At 56.5% G+C, this 17,560-nt stretch overlaps 7 protein-coding genes across 7 annotated transcripts; 3 read left to right on the top strand and 4 right to left on the bottom strand.

Moving 5' to 3' along the window:
• Positions 1–1,412: 1,412 nt before the first annotated feature.
• Positions 1,413–3,260, top strand: EI97DRAFT_368224 (uncharacterized protein; the record flags this gene model as incomplete). The annotated part of the gene is made up of 1 exon (XM_033795123.1): positions 1,413–3,260. One exon carries the CDS (start codon positions 1,413–1,415, stop codon positions 3,258–3,260), a length of 1,848 nt encoding a protein of 615 aa, XP_033658107.1.
• Positions 3,261–3,768: 508 nt separating this feature from the next.
• EI97DRAFT_428655 (DUF1242-domain-containing protein) lies at positions 3,769–4,475 on the bottom strand. Its single transcript, XM_033797258.1, has 3 exons — positions 4,343–4,475; positions 4,090–4,284; positions 3,769–4,029 (listed from the first exon to the last, which is right to left on the bottom strand). The coding sequence occupies exons 1-3, from the start codon at positions 4,343–4,345 to the stop codon at positions 4,009–4,011; spliced, it is 219 nt and encodes a 72-aa protein (XP_033658106.1). The 5' UTR covers positions 4,346–4,475; the 3' UTR covers positions 3,769–4,008.
• Positions 4,476–4,597: 122 nt separating this feature from the next.
• Positions 4,598–6,139, top strand: EI97DRAFT_408606 (TFIID-18kDa-domain-containing protein). Its single transcript, XM_033796647.1, has 3 exons — positions 4,598–5,008; positions 5,064–5,145; positions 5,223–6,139. The coding sequence occupies exons 1-3, from the start codon at positions 4,951–4,953 to the stop codon at positions 5,659–5,661; spliced, it is 579 nt and encodes a 192-aa protein (XP_033658105.1). The 5' UTR covers positions 4,598–4,950; the 3' UTR covers positions 5,662–6,139.
• EI97DRAFT_408601 (eukaryotic translation initiation factor 3 subunit F) lies at positions 5,900–7,561 on the bottom strand. The gene is made up of 3 exons (XM_033796646.1): positions 7,363–7,561; positions 6,585–7,297; positions 5,900–6,532 (listed from the first exon to the last, which is right to left on the bottom strand). The coding sequence occupies exons 1-3, from the start codon at positions 7,465–7,467 to the stop codon at positions 6,316–6,318; spliced, it is 1,035 nt and encodes a 344-aa protein (XP_033658104.1). The 5' UTR covers positions 7,468–7,561; the 3' UTR covers positions 5,900–6,315.
• Positions 7,562–7,774: 213 nt separating this feature from the next.
• Positions 7,775–10,054, top strand: EI97DRAFT_428652 (DUF1253-domain-containing protein). The gene has a single exon (XM_033797257.1). The coding sequence runs from the start codon at positions 7,887–7,889 to the stop codon at positions 10,008–10,010; it is 2,124 nt and encodes a 707-aa protein (XP_033658103.1). The 5' UTR covers positions 7,775–7,886; the 3' UTR covers positions 10,011–10,054.
• On the bottom strand, positions 10,055–12,344 carry EI97DRAFT_428651 (general substrate transporter). Its single transcript, XM_033797256.1, has 4 exons — positions 12,130–12,344; positions 11,287–12,060; positions 11,211–11,232; positions 10,055–11,150 (listed from the first exon to the last, which is right to left on the bottom strand). Exons 1-4 carry the CDS (start codon positions 12,297–12,299, stop codon positions 10,458–10,460), a joined length of 1,659 nt encoding a protein of 552 aa, XP_033658102.1. The 5' UTR covers positions 12,300–12,344; the 3' UTR covers positions 10,055–10,457.
• Positions 12,345–13,046: 702 nt separating this feature from the next.
• On the bottom strand, positions 13,047–16,814 carry EI97DRAFT_446803 (uncharacterized protein; the record flags this gene model as incomplete). The annotated part of the gene is made up of 6 exons (XM_033800059.1): positions 13,047–13,273; positions 13,327–15,452; positions 15,505–15,865; positions 15,912–16,185; positions 16,234–16,420; positions 16,744–16,814. The coding sequence occupies 6 exons, from the start codon at positions 16,812–16,814 to the stop codon at positions 13,047–13,049; spliced, it is 3,246 nt and encodes a 1,081-aa protein (XP_033658101.1).
• Positions 16,815–17,560: the final 746 nt, after the last annotated feature.

Genomic DNA, 17,560 nt, shown 5'->3' with positions numbered 1-17,560 from the left:
TTCGCGGGTACCTGAACAAGGAGTGTAGAGGACGTGGATCTGCAGTCATCCGTTTTCTCGCTCTGGTGATTAAGTTATTGGTCCACGAAGCAGCTGGTAGACTACCTGTACATATTGGGGTTCAACATCAGTCCCACACCAACAATTACTGTTGCCCTAGGCGCGTGCCTGCACGATCTCTCATCACGTGATTCTATAGAATTCATCAGACCTCGTTGCTCTTTCTTTTTCATTTCAGTTGAAGCACTCCTCCAGGCATACACAGTAGTGCTGTGGGCAAGCCAACCTGTAACAGTATCACCTGATTGCGTACTCGGGATGTATCTTTGATTACTTCTTCTGCCTGGAGTAACTTTGTGTCTCTGGCTGCCTGGCATACCAGAGGGACCCATGGTTTGTTTTTGCTGTTCCCTTTGCAAGAGGATCCTCTTCTCCGCTTTTTCCTTTTGTTACTTGTTGTTACTACTGTGTATGTACAGAGTACTTAGCAGTATTTCACAGTACTGTACTCTACTCCATCCTGTGCTATGTCATGGTGGAGTCTTCTCCCTGGGCGGCACTGCATTCCGTATCCCTTCGAGAAACGTCTGCCAAGTCGTCCTTGCGAGCCGGGCAGCCAATGCCAGCCACTCGTCATCGGGCCGTGCGCAACGCCTTTTCCCAATGCGGGTTAGGCTGACCCCAAGAACAGAGGAAGAGACATGCTTGTGTTGTGAGGTGAGCGCGTCCGGCCGGGGGCTGCCCCTTCCAAGGTTCCTTCCTTTCCCGTCCACCTTTCCCATCCTCCTTCGCGCCTTTCCCTCTCAATCACAAACACCTTCACCCTCACCCTCATCCTCTCCCTCTCTCCCTCTCCCCCTCTCTCTCTCCCCGCCACAACTACACTGTACATCACCGCCACCATCCTCCTTCTCTTCCTCCTCCTCCTCCCCGGCCCCACCACCTCACCTTCCCCTCAGTCCGGTCAGCGCAGGAGAAAGGCAATCAATCTTGGTGGTTCCCCCCCCATCTCCCGGCCCAACTTCGCAACCTTCTCCCCCCCCAAATCCCCTTTCCACGCCACACGTCACTGGACCCACGTCGGCCTTGCTTCCTTCTTTCGCTCCTTTCAGCGACCCTTTTCTGTCGCCAATCTTCTGCCACCAACAGTTCCTGAATCATCTCTTCGTCTGTTTCTCTTTTTATCTTCCTTTTAATCCTCCCGTTTCTCCCTCCTTGTCTCGACGCTGCGCGCCCAGCGCCTGCACGCGTGCTCTGTCAAAGCTGTCGCGCTCGCTTTCACCACTCACTCTCGCTCAGCTGCGACGTCACCTGCTGTCTGGCCCGCAATAGCTCTGCTCGCGCTCTGGATGCGCCCGTCGGTTGCGCCAGCAGATGCTCGCCGTCTGCACTAGACTTCCACTTCCTCCACCATGCAGTCCATGTTCCGCTTGCCATGGAGTACCGAATCCCCCGCCGACAAGTTCATGGACAAGGCCGCTCTGCACAAGCCTCGCCCTGTGTCGCTCGTCGAGATCCCCAACCTCGTCCACAAGCTGAAGCGGAAGCGCTCCCACAGCCCCGAACCCGCGCTGCACCCCGATGCCCACGCATGGAAGAAGTGGAAGGGCCCAATCGCCGCCGCCGCCGCCGCTGCTGCTGAAGGCCCGACCGTGGACCCTAACCCTGACCCTGCCATACCTACGCCTTCCGTCGCGGCTACCTCCAACCCTCTTCTGGATGCGCCGTCTGAGCCTCAACCTCTGCCAGTCCAAGGCCCCACACCCACCACCAGCACGAGCACCGGCACCACCATGGAGTCGTCCCTTTCAAGCGTGCGGCAGGCCATCGAGGCGCAGTTCAACCTCGAGATTCTCGTCAAGCACAATGAATTGCGCGTCATCGAGCAAGAGCTAGCAAAGTGCCAGGTTGCCCTCGAGCAGCTGAGACGCTGTTCGCTGATCCCTTTTCCCGGTACCCAAGGCCCCTCCCAGGACGTCTTGCGCGGTGTAGGCGCTGCCATTCAACCTCCTACCGGCTACACAACACCCCAGTTCGCCGCCCCTTGGGGCGTTACCGATGGTCCCTACACGCGACACTACGCCAAATGGTTGCTTTCAGATCCTAGATTTGATCCCATTCCCGAGCACGTGCTTGCTCAGCAGTCTCAGGCGTCCTTTGGGTACGGTGAGGGCCGCACGACGCGCGGAAGCTTTGCCGACTTCTGCGCTACCGGCAAGGCCCGCACGTCGCGAACTTCGACTGGAACGTTGAAGCTTCAGGCCCTTGGTGAGAATCCGCCACCGGCCCCCAAAATCGACCCTCTTCTGCACAAGCGCTCCACGGATGGTCAGTGGGTTCGTTTGTATTGCGCCGAGTGCGGTCACAGCAACTTCTCCAACACGCAGGGCTTCCTCAACCACTGCCGCATCAAGCACCTTCAGGTCTTCAAGAGTCACGATCAGGCTGCCATTGCCTGCGGAATCCCCGTCGACGTCAACGAAGCTGGACAGCCCGTGACCGCTACCGAACCGCCGTCCACTGTGGCCACTACCCCTGCCGCGACCTCCATTCCGACCCCCGTGGCCCCTGGCTCCGTCCATCCTCTGGTTCGTTCGGATCCTCCGCAGTCGGCACCGGATGTGCATCGCGAATTCGACGCACCTCCCCGTTCCAAGGCTTCGGAGAGTCGCCCTACCCGCAAGGTGGACTTTACGCAGTCATCCTCGACCCCCTACCTGAACTCCTTGCTTGCAAAGCGTGGCTTCGAAGGGGACCTCAAGGGTCTCGTGGAGAGCGCGCGGACCAGGGTAGACCTCAGTTCGTTGGAGCCTTCGGATGAAGACAAGGATGTCTCCGTATCGGCCACACCCACGGTCGAGAGGTCTGCCCAGGCGCTCGTCCGCGTTCCGAATGGCACTAGCGGGATCGCTCTCAGCAAAGCTGCGAACGTCTGGTCGGGAAGGAAAGGCCAAGGTAGTGCCCCGAGCCGTCTCCCTGCGATGCCGGATGTTGCCTTTCCCGGCCCTGGCCGTGACGTGTCTTTGTCCCCGGTCGAACTCAGTCCGCACACTGTCGATTCCAATCCTGGATTGGTTAGCGACCACGACGACGACGACGAGGAGGATGGATACGATGCCCGAAGTCAGCCAGACGTCATCATGGAGGACCATGTTGTCGTCGAAGATGCTAGCGATGTGGAAGGGGCCCATGAGCGCGCTGGCTCCCGAAAGGTGCTACCTGGATGTTTTGAGAAGGGCGGGCCTAGCCAAAAAGCATAGGTGCATTGTTGCGGGCCTCGTCGCGCGTCTCCCTCTGGAACGAAGGAGCTGCCTTTCCTCTTCAACCTCCCCTCTTTTTTTCCGGCCCCGTGTCCGTTATAGATCTGTTCCGTTTTCCTCTTTGTGTACTAGGGAGTATACACGGATTGTTAGGGGTAGACTACACCCTGGACATGGCGAGAAGCTTCATGTCTCATGACGCTTTTCTCCTTGTCCTCGAGCTGTGGTGCTTCGTTTTCTTGTTCGACCATCTCGCGCGAAATATCCGGGAATCTCTTCTCTTGCGGGCGTCTTCTGGTGTTGTTCAAAAGGCGCTGGGTACGTCTGAGTGTATTATCGCTTGTATGGATTTCAAAAATGGGACCTCTGGAGTGGTAGACTGGCGGACGGACTGACTTGGAGACTGGGCATGTCCGAAAACGAAAACGGCCGGCTTCGATGCCTGCTCTTTGTAAATACAGATATTAATGATCGCGATTGGGTATTCTTCTAAATCAAGACTCTAGATCTCTAAAAGCTACTTTTTCTTGCACCGTGATCCAATCCTGCTTCTTTATGCTGGGGAAGAGGGTTCAAACGGTGTTTCATGCCTGACAAGCGACGTCGTTTCTAGATAACCCCACAACGCCATGCTCCATGCCAACAGTGGATTCGGGCTTCCAGGAAGATCAACTCCTTTAACTGAGCCCATGGCCACCATGGCCAGAGATGCACACATGATGTCCAACTACCGCAGAGTTTCCCTTGTTTACCCCATGAATTCGATCGCCTGTCTCCCGTCAGCGTTGCTTCTCTCCCCACGGTGAAACGCGCATCCATGAGAACCCACCGCCATGACCACACATGCGATGCTCACATAGGGACTCAGCCTCTCCCCCACACGAGCGCACTTCCAGAAGGGCCCGACGAGGTAGTTGTCCTTGTTGCGGTCCATGATGCCGGGGAAGACGGCGTGGAAGTAGGTCGAGGTGCAGATGGTGAGGAGAAGGACGAGGAGGAGGGATTGGAAGTTGAAGAGGGCGGTCTTAGCAGTTGCGTTGTCAGTCAGTGTTCAATCAGGCGGGGGGAGAGGAGGGACGGACCATGATGGCTGTGGCCAGTGTTTGGTGGGAAGTGCTGAGCGGGTCTGTGTTTTCGAAATGGCGTTCCCCCTCTCGGTCAGGGTGCCCCTACTGTGTAATGTCGTCGCTGTCCAATGTCGGGATTAACGTCGTCGAAAGCATGTGCGAATAATGCGCCTAAATACCCAAGGACCTCATATATGGCCCGTGCACCGGGATCGACGCAAGCCCCATGCGCGCGCGGGGGCGGTTGAACCCCCGACGAGAATCGAACTACCACAGTCCACCTTCACCCTGACCTTCGCCCTCCAGCTGTCCCAACCTGCTCTTCCGCCTCTGGTACGTCCTTGCGGCGAGGTGGATATTAACCGCGTCTGGAAAACGACTCTTGCGCCTGGATGACACACGCCAGGCTGCCCGTCATCCTCTCGCAACCGGTTCGCTGATCGATTGACGACTCTGTGTGTCGGAGCACATCCACGGGCGGAAGAGGGCGGGGGAGAAGTAAAAACTGGAGTACCGCCAGCCTCTGAGAATCAGCAAAGTGTGCAACGGTATCATTTCAGGCAGCGGGGCTCAGCTCTCCACCTAAAGAGCAACCGCGGGAAGGATAAATACCCCACGGCGGTATGACGGAACCGCGAATGCGGTTGCGCCAAAAGGGCCAGCAATTCTCCACCCAGGACTGTCAGCAGTTATCCTCTTGCCTACAGCTCTCATCTCACTAACGACCTCCCTTTAGTGGAAGCCTTTCTCATCGCCTACGGCGACTCGGACAACCCCCTTCCCGAAACCGTCAAGGTCCTCGACGAGATAATCACAGAGTGCGATTTCCCCTATTCAATTCCTCTCTCTCCCTCTCTCAGAGCCCTTGGTTGGCAGTCCACTGACACAAACGCAGCTACATCATCGAAACCTGCCACGAAGCCGCCGCCGTCGCGCACCACGCCCGCCGCGCCAAAATCAAGCTCGAAGACTTCAAATTCATGCTCCGCCGCGACACGACCAAACTCGGACGGCTGAGCGAGATGCTGGAGCGCGACAAGCTGCTCAAGACGCAGCGGAAGCTGTTTGATGAGAATGAGGGGGCTGTTGCGGGGGCGGCCAAGGGAGCGGAGAAGGAAGGAGTGGATAGAGAGGAGGAAGGCGCCGAGGAAGGGGAGGAGGGGAGGAGGAAGAAGGGGGCGAGTAAGGCGAGGAGTGAGAGTGGGCGGAGTAGGATTGGGGGAAAGAGGAAGGAGGGAGAGGGGGAGAGGGAGGGGGACGAGGGCAGGAAGAAGAAGAGGAAGAAGAATAAGGAGAAGGAGAGGGAGGATGCAGGGAGTGTGAGGGGGAGGTAGCAGGTCGTTTTGACATGCAGCGGAGCTGTTCTTCATGGGATCTCAGGGCGGAAGTCTGGGCGTTTGGAGTGCTTCCAGGTAGAATACCCGGCATCTGCATGGTTATGGTCATAGTTAACTTCACAGGCGTTGGTTGGAGAAATGAGAGGGCTTGTCGGGTCAATGGGGGAAGCGGGCGAATCACCCATGCGATCCAGCAACCGGAGTCGGATTCATTCACTCAATGAAGAAATGGGAAGAATACGTTCATGTTCAGTTGCACTCAAGCAGCAACAGCTGTATCTAACTTCGCTCCGAACATATCGCCCATCAAGTCCTGAGCAGAACCGGACTTAGTCTTGGAAAGGGGAATTCCGCTAACCCAACCCAGGCCATTCATACAAGGCCCGCCTCATGCCCATGGCAGTAGTGCTAGGCATGTGCTAGGCAGGCTTTTTGGATGCGTCATTCATAATCTATCCCATTTTTAGGCCCCTTCCCCTTCCTCGTCATCGCCGAAAGAGTAACGCGCTGTCAGACGAACCCACATCTGTCGGGAGAAAATGACTTGGTATGCATCATCAAAGGAACCTCCGCCCAACTCCAAACATAGCATTATTTGTTGCCCCCCTAACCGACCGTGACCGTTTGATCTTTTCTTCCATATGTGGATATTCATGCCTCTTGCGCCCTCTGCTGCCTTCCCTTGCCCCGCCGATCGCCGCCCTTCTGCCTGTCTCCTCCGCCTTCGCGCTGTGCTCCGCCCTCCGCTAGAGCATCACTGGAGCCAAGGGTTAGGGCGGCGGTTGCAAGGCGGTTGGAAAGGTCGATCTGGGTACGGATGGTGTTGGAAAGGTAGGAGACAACAAGAACGTCTTGGATGTGCGCGTTGCTGTGTCGAAGTAAGCTCGGTCCTCAAACGGATAGGGGGAGAGTGAACACACAAGTCGCGCTCAATATCGGCCGCATCAACCTTTGGTGCAAGGCTTAGCGCATTGAGCAGGAACTGGCCCAGGGCTGATGAGGGTTCAGCCTCCTCGTCCAAAACATCGTTTACGTATTTGGTGACACGTTCCAGCATATCCAGGACGTGCTGGATGGCACGTTCCAAGGACTCCAGGTCGGTAATGATGCCCTGGCTGCGGTCCTCGCGGTCCTTGGCCGACGAGATGAGCTCCAGGCCCGACCTCTCCGCCTCGCCATACTTGAGCTCGTGGGGGACGGGAATGAAAAGACACGAGTCGGCCGCACGCTCTGCGGTGACGCCAACCGGCGCGGAAATGTACGTCCTGCTGTCTATCGGCTCACCGGGAACGGTGCTCACAGTGAGGTGGACCGCGGGATGCGGCCATGTGCCGTCCCCCTGCTGGCCGTAAAAGTTCTGAATCAGGGCAGAGAAGGTGTTGAGCTCGCTGCTGGTTGCATACCAGCCGACAAGGACCTCGCGGGGGTTGGCGCGCAGGTGAAGGGCAAGCATCTGCTTCTGGTAGTCCATATCCACTTCCACCTGCTCGGCCGTCTCAGTGTGTGGGACCGCATAGCAGTTCCGGATCTCAATCTCTGTGCCATCCTCGCTCCGGGTACCGAGGAGGGTACCAATGACGCGGTCCTGGTCGGCGGGGCGGCGGAGCGAGTGGTCGAGGATGGAGAAAATGGCCTGTGGGCGGGGACGACATCAGCTAACAGTTGCACCACAGCAAGCGCAGCAAGGACGATACTGACCTGAGGCTGGATGGTCACGGTAAGAGGAGCGGTCGAGGGCTGTGCGCCAACCGGAGCGGGCCCCAGCGGGCGAGCCAGGTGAAGGAAGGAGTCTTTGTCGGCCATGATGGCGGGGGGGAGGGGTTTGTGATGGCGGAGAAGGATGGGTTCTGCTCTCAACGGACAAGGCGCGAGAGGGGGGAACGAACGAGAGCCTGGGTACAACCAGCGAGCAATTCGGGACGCAGGGAGGGCTCTGGCGGGAGAGGAGAGCGAGGGTGGGTGAATGCCGTCCGTGGTCGTCCACCGTGGTTGTATTCTCTTCTATCAGATTGTCGATTGTCGAGAATTGATGCGCAAAATCTTGGCAGGGTGCGGGCGGCGTGCGGGCGCTCGCCAAAACTCAACTCCCAACGTTCCGTCGCACGGGCCAACCTCTTATAATAGTATTTATTATATTTTGTCCCCACTGCGACGAGTGAGTGAGCGTCTCTTGCAACCCTCTCGTCATAGAAGCCTGTGACATTCTACAGATCTAGTCTTCGATGGCGCCGATTCGAGCGCGCGGCGGCTTCCGGGGAAGACCAGGGGGTTCTGGCCGGTTTGGACGAGGGAGACAGAAAAGGCGACACGACACGCCCGCCCGAGACGCATCCGCAGAAGGTCACGTCGATTCCAACGTCGAGTCCCAAGATGGACCCGACGGAGACGTCAGCGATGTGGAGGACGTGGAGCAGGAAGATGATGAAGAGGACGATGCTCAGCCTGCCATCAGCGCCTACCAGACGCTCTTGCGATCCTATCACGTCTCACATGAAGGGTCACGCCAACATCCCCGGAAACGGTTGAAGACGACGCATGAGCGTGGCGAGATGTCAGAAGGAGGGGAAGACGAGGAGTCGGACGCTGCGAGAAAGCAAGCCGACGAAGAGGATGAGGAGGTAGCTGGAGAACTGGACGAGGGAGACGACCTGGACCAAGATCGTCGCGATCCTTTCGTTCACCACTTTGCCGATCCTGACGAGAACGAGCTGACGAAGCGACTGAAAGCTGTGGCAGCAAACCAATGGTCGACAGAGCGTATCACTGTTGCCGATGGAGGAAAATGCCTCGTGCAGATACCAGGTGAAGAGGCAAACCCACCCAAGAGGCCAGCAGTAACGAGCACAACCGATCTCAACCTGAAGCCTCGTCTCCAGTCGAAAGCAAAGTCTGTCGTGGGATCCTTTTCCTCCGTGGAGCAAGCCATTGCACCCTCTCTGTATAACTATCAGGATGTTCTGTTCGGCGGCAGAACTGTTCAGAATGCTGGCCGCTTGCGCCAGGTGACGTGTCTTCACGCCTTGAACCATGTCTTCAAAACTCGGGACCGAGTTATCAAGAACAACGCCAAGGTCTCTCAGGCCGCGGACGAGGACGTCGAATACCGGGACCAAGGCTTCACCCGCCCCAAGATCCTTTTCCTTTTGGAAACGAAGCAAGCCTGCGTGCGTGCAGTCAACACCATCACAGAGCTATGCGATTTTGAGCAGCAGGAGAATAAGAAGCGCTTCATGGACAGCTTCTCTGCACCCGAGAACAAGTTCTCCGACGATCGGCCTGACGATTTCCGCGAACTGTTCGAGGGCAACGATGAGAATGAGTTTCGCATAGGCCTCAAGTTCACCCGCAAGACGCTAAAGTTATACTCCAAGTTCTACAACTCCGATATCATCTTCGGTTCGGCGCTCGGTTTACGTCGTGCCATTGAATCGGGGGATCCGAAGAAGAAAGACTACGACTTCCTTAGCTCCATTGAAATGGTCGTCATGGAGCAAGCCGACGCTACGCAGATGCAAAACTGGGATCACATTGAGTATGTGTTCTCCCATCTCAACCTGCAACCCAGAGATGCCCATGGCTGTGACTTCTCAAGAGTCCGTTCTTGGTATCTAGATGGTCATGCGGCCAATCTGCGGCAAACCATCGTTCTCTCCGCCTATCTTACCCCTCAGATCAATGCCCTCTACAACAAGTACATGAGAAACGTGTCTGGACGATTGAAGTACACTCCGGATTATGCGGACGGCATAATCGAGAGTTTACCGTATACCAATATCAGACAGACCTTCACGAGGTTCACGTCGCAGACACCTCCCTCCGACCCAGACGCTCGCTTTGCCTTCTTCAACTCAGCCATACTCCCCCAAATCACGAAGCTGGTCAGCTCCAGACCTCCCGACGCTCCGGGTGGTTTGGGAATTCTTGTCTTCATACCGTCTTACCTGGATTTCGTGCGCGTCCGCAATTCGCTCGTAGAGAGCAACTTCAGCTACGCCAGCATCTCCGAGTACACTGATGCCACAGACGTGCGTAAAGCGCGCTCCCACTTCATGAGCGGCCGACATTCGGTGCTGCTATACACCGGCCGCGCACACCATTTCCACCGCTACAATATGCGCGGCGTGAAACGCGTCGTCTTCTACGGTCTTCCTGAAAATCCCAGATTCTACGAAGAGGCGGTAGGATTCATCGGCAAGACATTGGAGAGGGGAGAAGCGGAGAAGAAGGAGGTATGGGTTCGGTGCGCATTCTCCAAATGGGATGTGCAAGCACTTGAACGCATCGTGGGCAGCAAGAGAGTGGGCAGAATGGTGGGCGACCGGGGTGATACTTTTGACTTTGTGTAGGTGATATACCATAACCGTTTGATTGCTTCGCTATTGTACATGCGCTGAAATGAGATGTCCCGTCCCTTGAGAGGGGAACGGTATATGAACCCTTTCAATCCCTAGCCTTTCCCTTGTTGGACGTGTAGGGAGGCGGATACAGCTACGCCTCGCCGGGATCCGGTATGAAATACACTGACTGACACTCGGCGAGCATTGCAAGCTTCCCTAGGGCAGGCACTTCAAGCATACCAATCTATTCACAGGTACATCGTCCTTCAGCGCACTTGCATTGAGGGCGTGGACCTGATCATTCCCACAAAGCGGCTCAAGCTCGCTCTCATCCCAGCGACCAAAAGAGGCAACCCGGGGTCCGCCTGGCTACATCAATCACATACCCATGAGGAGACCACGTTTTGGAGGCACTGACAATTCCTGTGACAAGAATGCTGAGCTTCAATCCGTCTACTATTGCTCCTCGTCGTGCCCCGCCCTCGGTGAAGCCACTTTCCCCTTTGGCCGCCCCTCTTTCAACCGTCTAACACTTTGGGCAACCCCCCAATCTGTCTCCAGCAGCGCAGCTACGTCCTCCAAGGAACACCCCACTGTCTCCGGGTATATCTTGTACACGACGAACCAAGCGACGGTACATACAAGGGCGTACAGCGCGAAGGTACCCACAGGAGTCAGTACGTCCATAGATGGCAGGAAAGTTATGCCAACAAGGAAGTTTGAACCCCAATTCGTAGCTGTCGCAAGTGCGGAACCCTGACCTCGCACGGAGAGTGGGAAGAGCTCCGACTGCTGCCATGGGACGTTACCTATCCCAATTGCGTAGCCTGCAACATACAAAACCGTACTCGTCAGAATGACCTGCGGCCATGCGACTCCAACGGCTACGTCTTCCGCCCGGGGAATCGACGTGCGTGATGCAGCTGCAGGCAAATCCAGGAAACCGAACGCAGCCGCACATGCAGTGAGGCCCAAGACCATGACAGGGATGGAGTACAGCAAGATGCGTCTCCGTCCTACTCTGTCAATATAGTAGAATGCCACGAGGGTGAAGATGAGATTCGTTGATGCAATAGAAAGCGACGTCAGAGTTGGGGATTGAAAACCGACCATAGCGAATATGGTGGCGGAGAAATACATCAGCGAGTTCTAATTCTGTTAGCATACAGCGCCTTCTCCGATGGCAACCAATCTGTTATGGGCACTCACGAATCCGGAAAGCTGTTGAAACCTGTTACACAATTGTCAGCGTTCGGGTTGGGCAGACTGGTGTTGCTCAACATACCCTTGCAAAAAGCAGGCAATGATTAGCGCCCTCCTATTGCCACCGACAGTTGTCAACTGAGTGAATGTATGTCTGATCGCCAAAACCTTGCACTTCCATCCTCTTGTTTCTGGTCCTGAGATTCCACGGTGGCTGGTCACGTTCTCTTCCTCGTATATCTCCCTCTCAACTCTTCTCATTATGGCCCTCACCAAGGTCTCCTTATTGGTGCCGTAAACCCTTCCCAGCACCTCCTTGGCCTTGGAGACTTTATTAGCTTTCATTAACCACCTCGGAGTTTCTGGCAGGAGAGTCAACAGGCCGATCTGGACGACTGCCGGAACCGCACCCAAGCCGACCATCCACCTCCAACCGCTTTGCGTTTCTGATAGAGCCCAACCGACCACGTACGCTAGAACCTGGCCGGTTGATATGAAAAGAACACTGATGACGACCATTCTTCCGCGGAACGGGCTAGGGCTCAATTCGCCGATATATAGTGGTGCTATGCAGCTGGCACCGCCTACTGCCGCTCCAACGATGCTTCGGCCAACGATCATGCCTCCGACACTGGCCGTCAAGGCCTGGATCAAGGCGCCCAAAATGAACAGGATGCCAGCAACCAGTATCACTGGTTTACGCCCCAGCTGGTCGGCGAAGAGACCTGTCAAGGGGGAGATCAAGAAGGCAAACAGAGATGTGCAGCTGGCGATCAGGGACTTGTCCATCGTGGTGAGGTGTCTGGAGGAGAGGTCTGTGCCAATAGATACCAGAGTCGAAGATATGACACCAGTGCTGCGCATCCAGTCAGCTCCGATCAGAGCCTTGGGGCGTAAACCGTGGTGGAAGGTTCTGAATACGTACTCGTAGCCAAATAAAAGGCCACTGACGCCTGCGCACATGGTCAACGACCACACGAACGGTCCGGGCGATGCTACAAGACTCTCATCGAGTTCGCCCGCCAGGCTTTCAGCAAATAGCGGTTCGGCAGCATTGTCTCTGGCGGCTGCGTCTTCGTTGTTGGGAACAGACATCCTGGCTACGTTTTCAGGCAGGAAGCTATTCGTACATGGCCATGCCGACAGCAGTGGGATGGTGAGGGCGATTCTTGCGAATGCATGATCCATGGATCAGTCGGATACGGCTCGTTCGTGGCGGTGCACGTGAGCCAAGCCGGCAATTACTTATTAGAGCGAGGTGCTGGTGAATGTGCACGGGTCCACAAGGCCCATCCTTCATCCTTTTTATTACTACTTAGACCTGCAAGTATCGATTTTGGCAGAGAAGATCCAATTTCAAGAGTGCAGCGTGGAGATATAAGAGCGCCGCTGGGTTTTGCATTTGAGTATCAGTCCACGACTCCACTCTATGATGTGATCGTACGCGACAGTGCACGAGCTGAAATATGATACGCCTTCCCCATTGCCGTCCCCATTGCACGGCGATAAACAGAAGGATCGCGGACTCCGTACCTTATGCCATCCCGGAGTGTATATGTACATTCTCAGGAATCGCTAGTCCACCCCCGCGCAGCGAGCAGCACTTCCAAAGTCGCAAAAATAACTCGACCGTCCTCTTCTCCTGACAGGTCGCCTGGTCGCGTTTCCGTGCGCATCGCGCGCATACCGGGCTTAAACGGGGATCACAATCGGAATCCGGCAGGAAGGACCCAATACCTCGACTCATCGAGGAGGGACTATCAGCCCTCCGGGACTTCGCTCCTGACATTCAGAATACCTGGCGCATTTACTCCATAGAGAGACGTTAGGTCCGTGCCGTGCTCACTTGCCCTCATCAGCCACTTCTGGCCCGTGATTGAGTGGCCCATGGTTGGCCGGCCCATTGGGCGCAACATTATGAGGGGCCATGGAGTGTTGCTGCATCATTGGTTGCGCATAGGTTCCACTAGGCGTGCCTCGGTGGTTCTGCTGTGGGAATGGGTGATGGGTTTGGGGAGAGTAGTGCTGCTGATGTGCTTGCGGGTATGGTTGCGGTCGCATCGGCATCACTGAATTCCGATTAGTCTCGGAGGTAATCGAGGCTAGAATAGTGTCCACTTACTTGACGTAGGTGGAATCTGTCCGTACATTGGAGCCCCCGGCGGCACGTAAACCAGTCCAGGCTGGTGTCCTTGCTGAGAGCCTTGATGGTGCATCATTGGAGCGCCTGGCCGAGGGCTGGAGAAGCTGTTAGTAGCAGCAGGCCCTGGTCCCTGGTTTGGATAATGGACGAATGCCGGTCCAGGAGGCGTAAACATTGGCACCTGCGCCGTAGCTGGCATACCCATATAAGGGCCACTGGAGGGTTGATGTGCCATCATTTGCCCTCCCATTCCAGGTACGGGGGTATTGCCGTAGGGCTGCTGAAGAGCCGCATGCGTTACAGCAGGGCTGATGTAGGGCGGCATATGGCCCTGTTGAGGGAAGCCAGGCATGGCTCGTGGTTGCGTGCCGTACATATAAGGATGCACAGCGCGAGGGGAAGGGTTTACGGAAGAGGTGGAGTGTGAATATTGCATGGGATTGCTCTCGAACGGAGCAGGCCCGCCATGAGCCGGGTGCGGCTGCGCTGCCGGATGCCGCGGCGTTTGGTGTGGCGTTTGAGCTTGCGGAGGCGGCGCTTGAAGGTGCGGGGCGATCTGGTGCTGCATCGGCATTGGATTATGGTTTAACGTGTTGGCCGAGGCTGGAAGATGTGTGCCTGTTGATGTGCTCTTGAACAGGGTCAAGTAGCCTCTCTCCGTGTTGGTTTCGGGGAAATCCCAAGTTGGCGGAGTTTTGTAGGAAAAAGGCACGCCACCATTGACGGCATACTCACGCACCTTCTCTTTGGGCGCCTCGGCGATTGCGCGTTTGAGGTAGTTGAAAGAATCATTGAAATCGAGCGGCTCCAAGGTAGGTTTCGCGCCGTCAAGATAGCTGGTTACAGGAGGACGACGATGTACATCTTGTCTAGCAGCCGAACCAGGTCGTGGACTAGAGCTCGCGCTCGCAGTTGCGCCAGGGACAAAGGCGGTTGCCGCAACATTAGGCCTGAATTCGGCCGCTCGCGCGTTGAACCGCCCCGAAGCTGCGGAGGTCGGAGTCTGGATTCCGCTAGATGGCGCGGATGGGCCAGTGGGCACCCTCACATCATGCGTTCTGTCCACAAGCGGAATTGGATACGGCGTGCCATGGAAAGGCATGGCGCCTTGCTGTCTATGCTGTTGATGATTCTGCGCAAGCCTTGGGCCCAGCGATCCAGTGGTCCGCGAGCCTTGGGTCGAACCAGGACTGGCGCCACTCCCGGATCGCATCGTACTCGCCGCATAAGGAGATTGACCAGGTCGACCTCTTGGTATGTGCTGACGATCCACCCCAGCGCTAGGTGCAGAAGGCGTAGTGCTGGGCTTAGCTGCAGTCATCCCCGTAGCAATCTTCGCGTCTGAAGCCATAACGGGCTGAGCGGAAGCAGACTTCCGTTCTTCCACGGCACGAAGAGCTTTCTTGACAATCTCCTGTTGTTTGGTTTCGTCTTTAGCCAAGATAGGCACCAGATCGGAGGGAACAGGCGTCCTCAACTTGAAATTCTGCGAGAACTTCTTGAGTTCGTTGAGTTTCACAGCTTTCGAATCGCGCTGTTTCTGACGGTGCAGGTCGGCTGCGCGAAGCTTCTCTCGGGCTGAAAACTCTTTGAATTTGTCAAGCAGCTCATGCTCCACACTATGAGTAGACGGAACAGGCACTGAGGATTGACTAGGTTGTGGTAAAGCTCCTCCGGATTTGGAGGGGCCGGCTGTTACTTTGTCAAGCGAAGCGGTAGCATCCTTGGCGGGCAGCTTGACCGCGTCCTTGGCCGATCCTGTGATAGGGCCTGGACCCTGATCGGAGGTTGTGTCTTTGGTAGCTTCAATTGCAGGTTTCTCGAGGAGTTCAGACTTAGACAACGAGGCGGCTTTCGTATCGGAAGGCTCTTGCTTCGGTTGCTCTGTGCCAGCATTGGGTTGGGGCGCAATTCCTGAATCTTCGCGCATCACCCCTTTCGTAGTGAATGGGGCAGGGCGAGCAATTTGAGACGAGATGATAGCTGGGTCTACAGGCGCGCCAGGCACCGTAGGTTGACCAGTGGGAGGGCGTCGAGCTGGGGGGGTATACTTGTTGGGCCCGCCGGCGGCGAGGGGAGTGAAATCACGTCGAACTCCGCTGTACCTAGCAACAAATCAACATCGAGCTAAACGCTTGTGGATAGGACATAACATACTTTGCTTCTTCGTCGACGTTATCATCCGCAACAGCCAAGCCTCGTTCCTCGCGTATGTGGGCATTCGTCGTGGAGCTGGACTCTATAGCTCGGGCGATTCTAGCTGCGTGTGCTTCCTTCTCTGCGAATCTAGGATCGCTGCGGTCGATGGCGGTGGTGTAGAGGCCCTCATCGTAGCTACTCTTCACCCCAAAGAGTGCCTCGTTGGCAGCAAACTGATCCCACTCCGTCGACCGACCAGTTGGCTCCAACGAGTGGTTGAAGGTGTCGTCCGCGGACGGCTCCCACTTTTGGAGATGACGTTCGCGGATAGCCATCCTACCTGATATGTCAGAGTCGGTCCGGAAACCGGAGGGAATTCCTAGAGACAATCAGTAACCGCATCAACGGCAATCCAATTGACCTACCGTTTGATGCTCTAGCTTGAGTCCTTTCAAAAGCCACATCTGGGACATGGAAGTGCGCTACATCCTGAAAGTTGAATGTCATGACACGGTCATCCCCTTGGCCAATGTATCCGTCCGAGGAATCGCTGGTCCCATTCACTTGGACATCACTCGACGGTTGTATCCGTCGGACCATTTTGAACACATATCGCATCTCGGTCGGGTCAAGAGAAGTTCCAGAAAGGACACCAGTATACTTTTCGCCGTTCTTCAAGGTGAATTCACCAAGCTGTCCCTATTAGATGTTAGCACTGTCATGGATCCCTACGTTAAGATGACTCACAATGAGATTCGACAGTAGGTACATCATCCTGTCGTTCAGATGCTTCATGGGGGAAGGCGTCTCGGAGGTGCGAGCGGAAATCTGGGTGGGCCTGGGGTTGTTCGCAACACCGTTGGACGTAGCCGGGTTCGAAGGACGTTGAGTGATCGGGTTGGTACCTTGGGTCCATGCCTTGGGTGGAGGTTTCCTGCAGACGACGGCAAATTAGCGTTGTGAGCGCGTGTGCGGAAGAGACGAGAGGTGGGTGCAGGAGCGGGCAGGATGTTGCAATCGCGCAGAGGCTCGAAAACGACATGGTGGTACGGCCGGGGCTCATGTGACGGGCTGTGGGTCGCACGTAGCCACGGGTTGTTGCCATGGATGGTGCAGTGTGCCCAGCGCTCAACGAGGAGTAGAGGCGTGGTTTGAGCGACACGCCGCTGACATGACAGTATGGCAGGACTTCGGTACGAGGTGCGAGGGATCCGCGCCGGTAGCATTGGCGTCAATCAACAGCTCGGGCAGACTTACCTTTGGGAAGCATCGACGGGGCTGCCGGCCTGTTTGCGGACGCCCTCGGGGGCTTTGGCAGCTTGATTCATGTTGAATACGGTTCTGCCGCCGGAGACGTGGGGAGCTGTGTGCGCGGCGCAAGGCCCGTGGTCATTGGAGCCGCTTGTAGGCGCTATGGAGGCGGTGGGCATGGAAGCCAAAGGAGTCGAAGGAGGAGGAAGCCCCCGAACTTCCGGGGAATGGCCAGGCAAGCGCGCAGAGAGGCCAATGGAGCTGGGAGCGAGAGGAGGGGAGGCCAATGGGCGTAGTAGGTTTGACGGGCGCAATACGGCGCCGGGAGCGGGTTGGAGGGTGGTGGACGAGGGATGGTGGATGAAGCACGATTTTTGCTGGTGGAGGTTGAAGGTGATTTCGAAGAGCTGTTGTTGTCGGATTGTCGTGGGGGGGATTAGGGAAGATGGGGGAGGAGAGAGCTGGTGGTTGGTGGCTGTGGCTTAATCAGATGCGGCTGGGCTTGGCACGCTAGCCCTCCCGCACCCGTGGACGTCTGGACTCCACAGCACATGATGCCACCCTCACATTCACCTTCACCTTCACCTTCACTCCCTCACTCCCTCGCTCACCCCTCTCGCTCTTCGCACCTCCACGGCTGCCGTTCCCCGTGATATGCTGCGGGGGCACTACAGCTCCCTCCCCTCTACCCACAGGCCGTCGTCGCGCGATTCGGAATCCACCCACTACCCGCCCTCGCACACCTCCAACAACACGACCATGACCGGCGACGAGCCCGGCACGCGGTCCTCGCATGGATCCGGTCGCTCGTCGCATTCGAGGC

Source organism: Westerdykella ornata (genome assembly GCF_010094085.1).
Source record: "Westerdykella ornata strain CBS 379.55 unplaced genomic scaffold EI97scaffold_1, whole genome shotgun sequence".
Taxonomy (NCBI): Eukaryota; Fungi; Ascomycota; class Dothideomycetes; order Pleosporales; family Sporormiaceae; genus Westerdykella; species Westerdykella ornata.
This window is presented reverse-complemented; position numbering and strand designations above follow the sequence as displayed.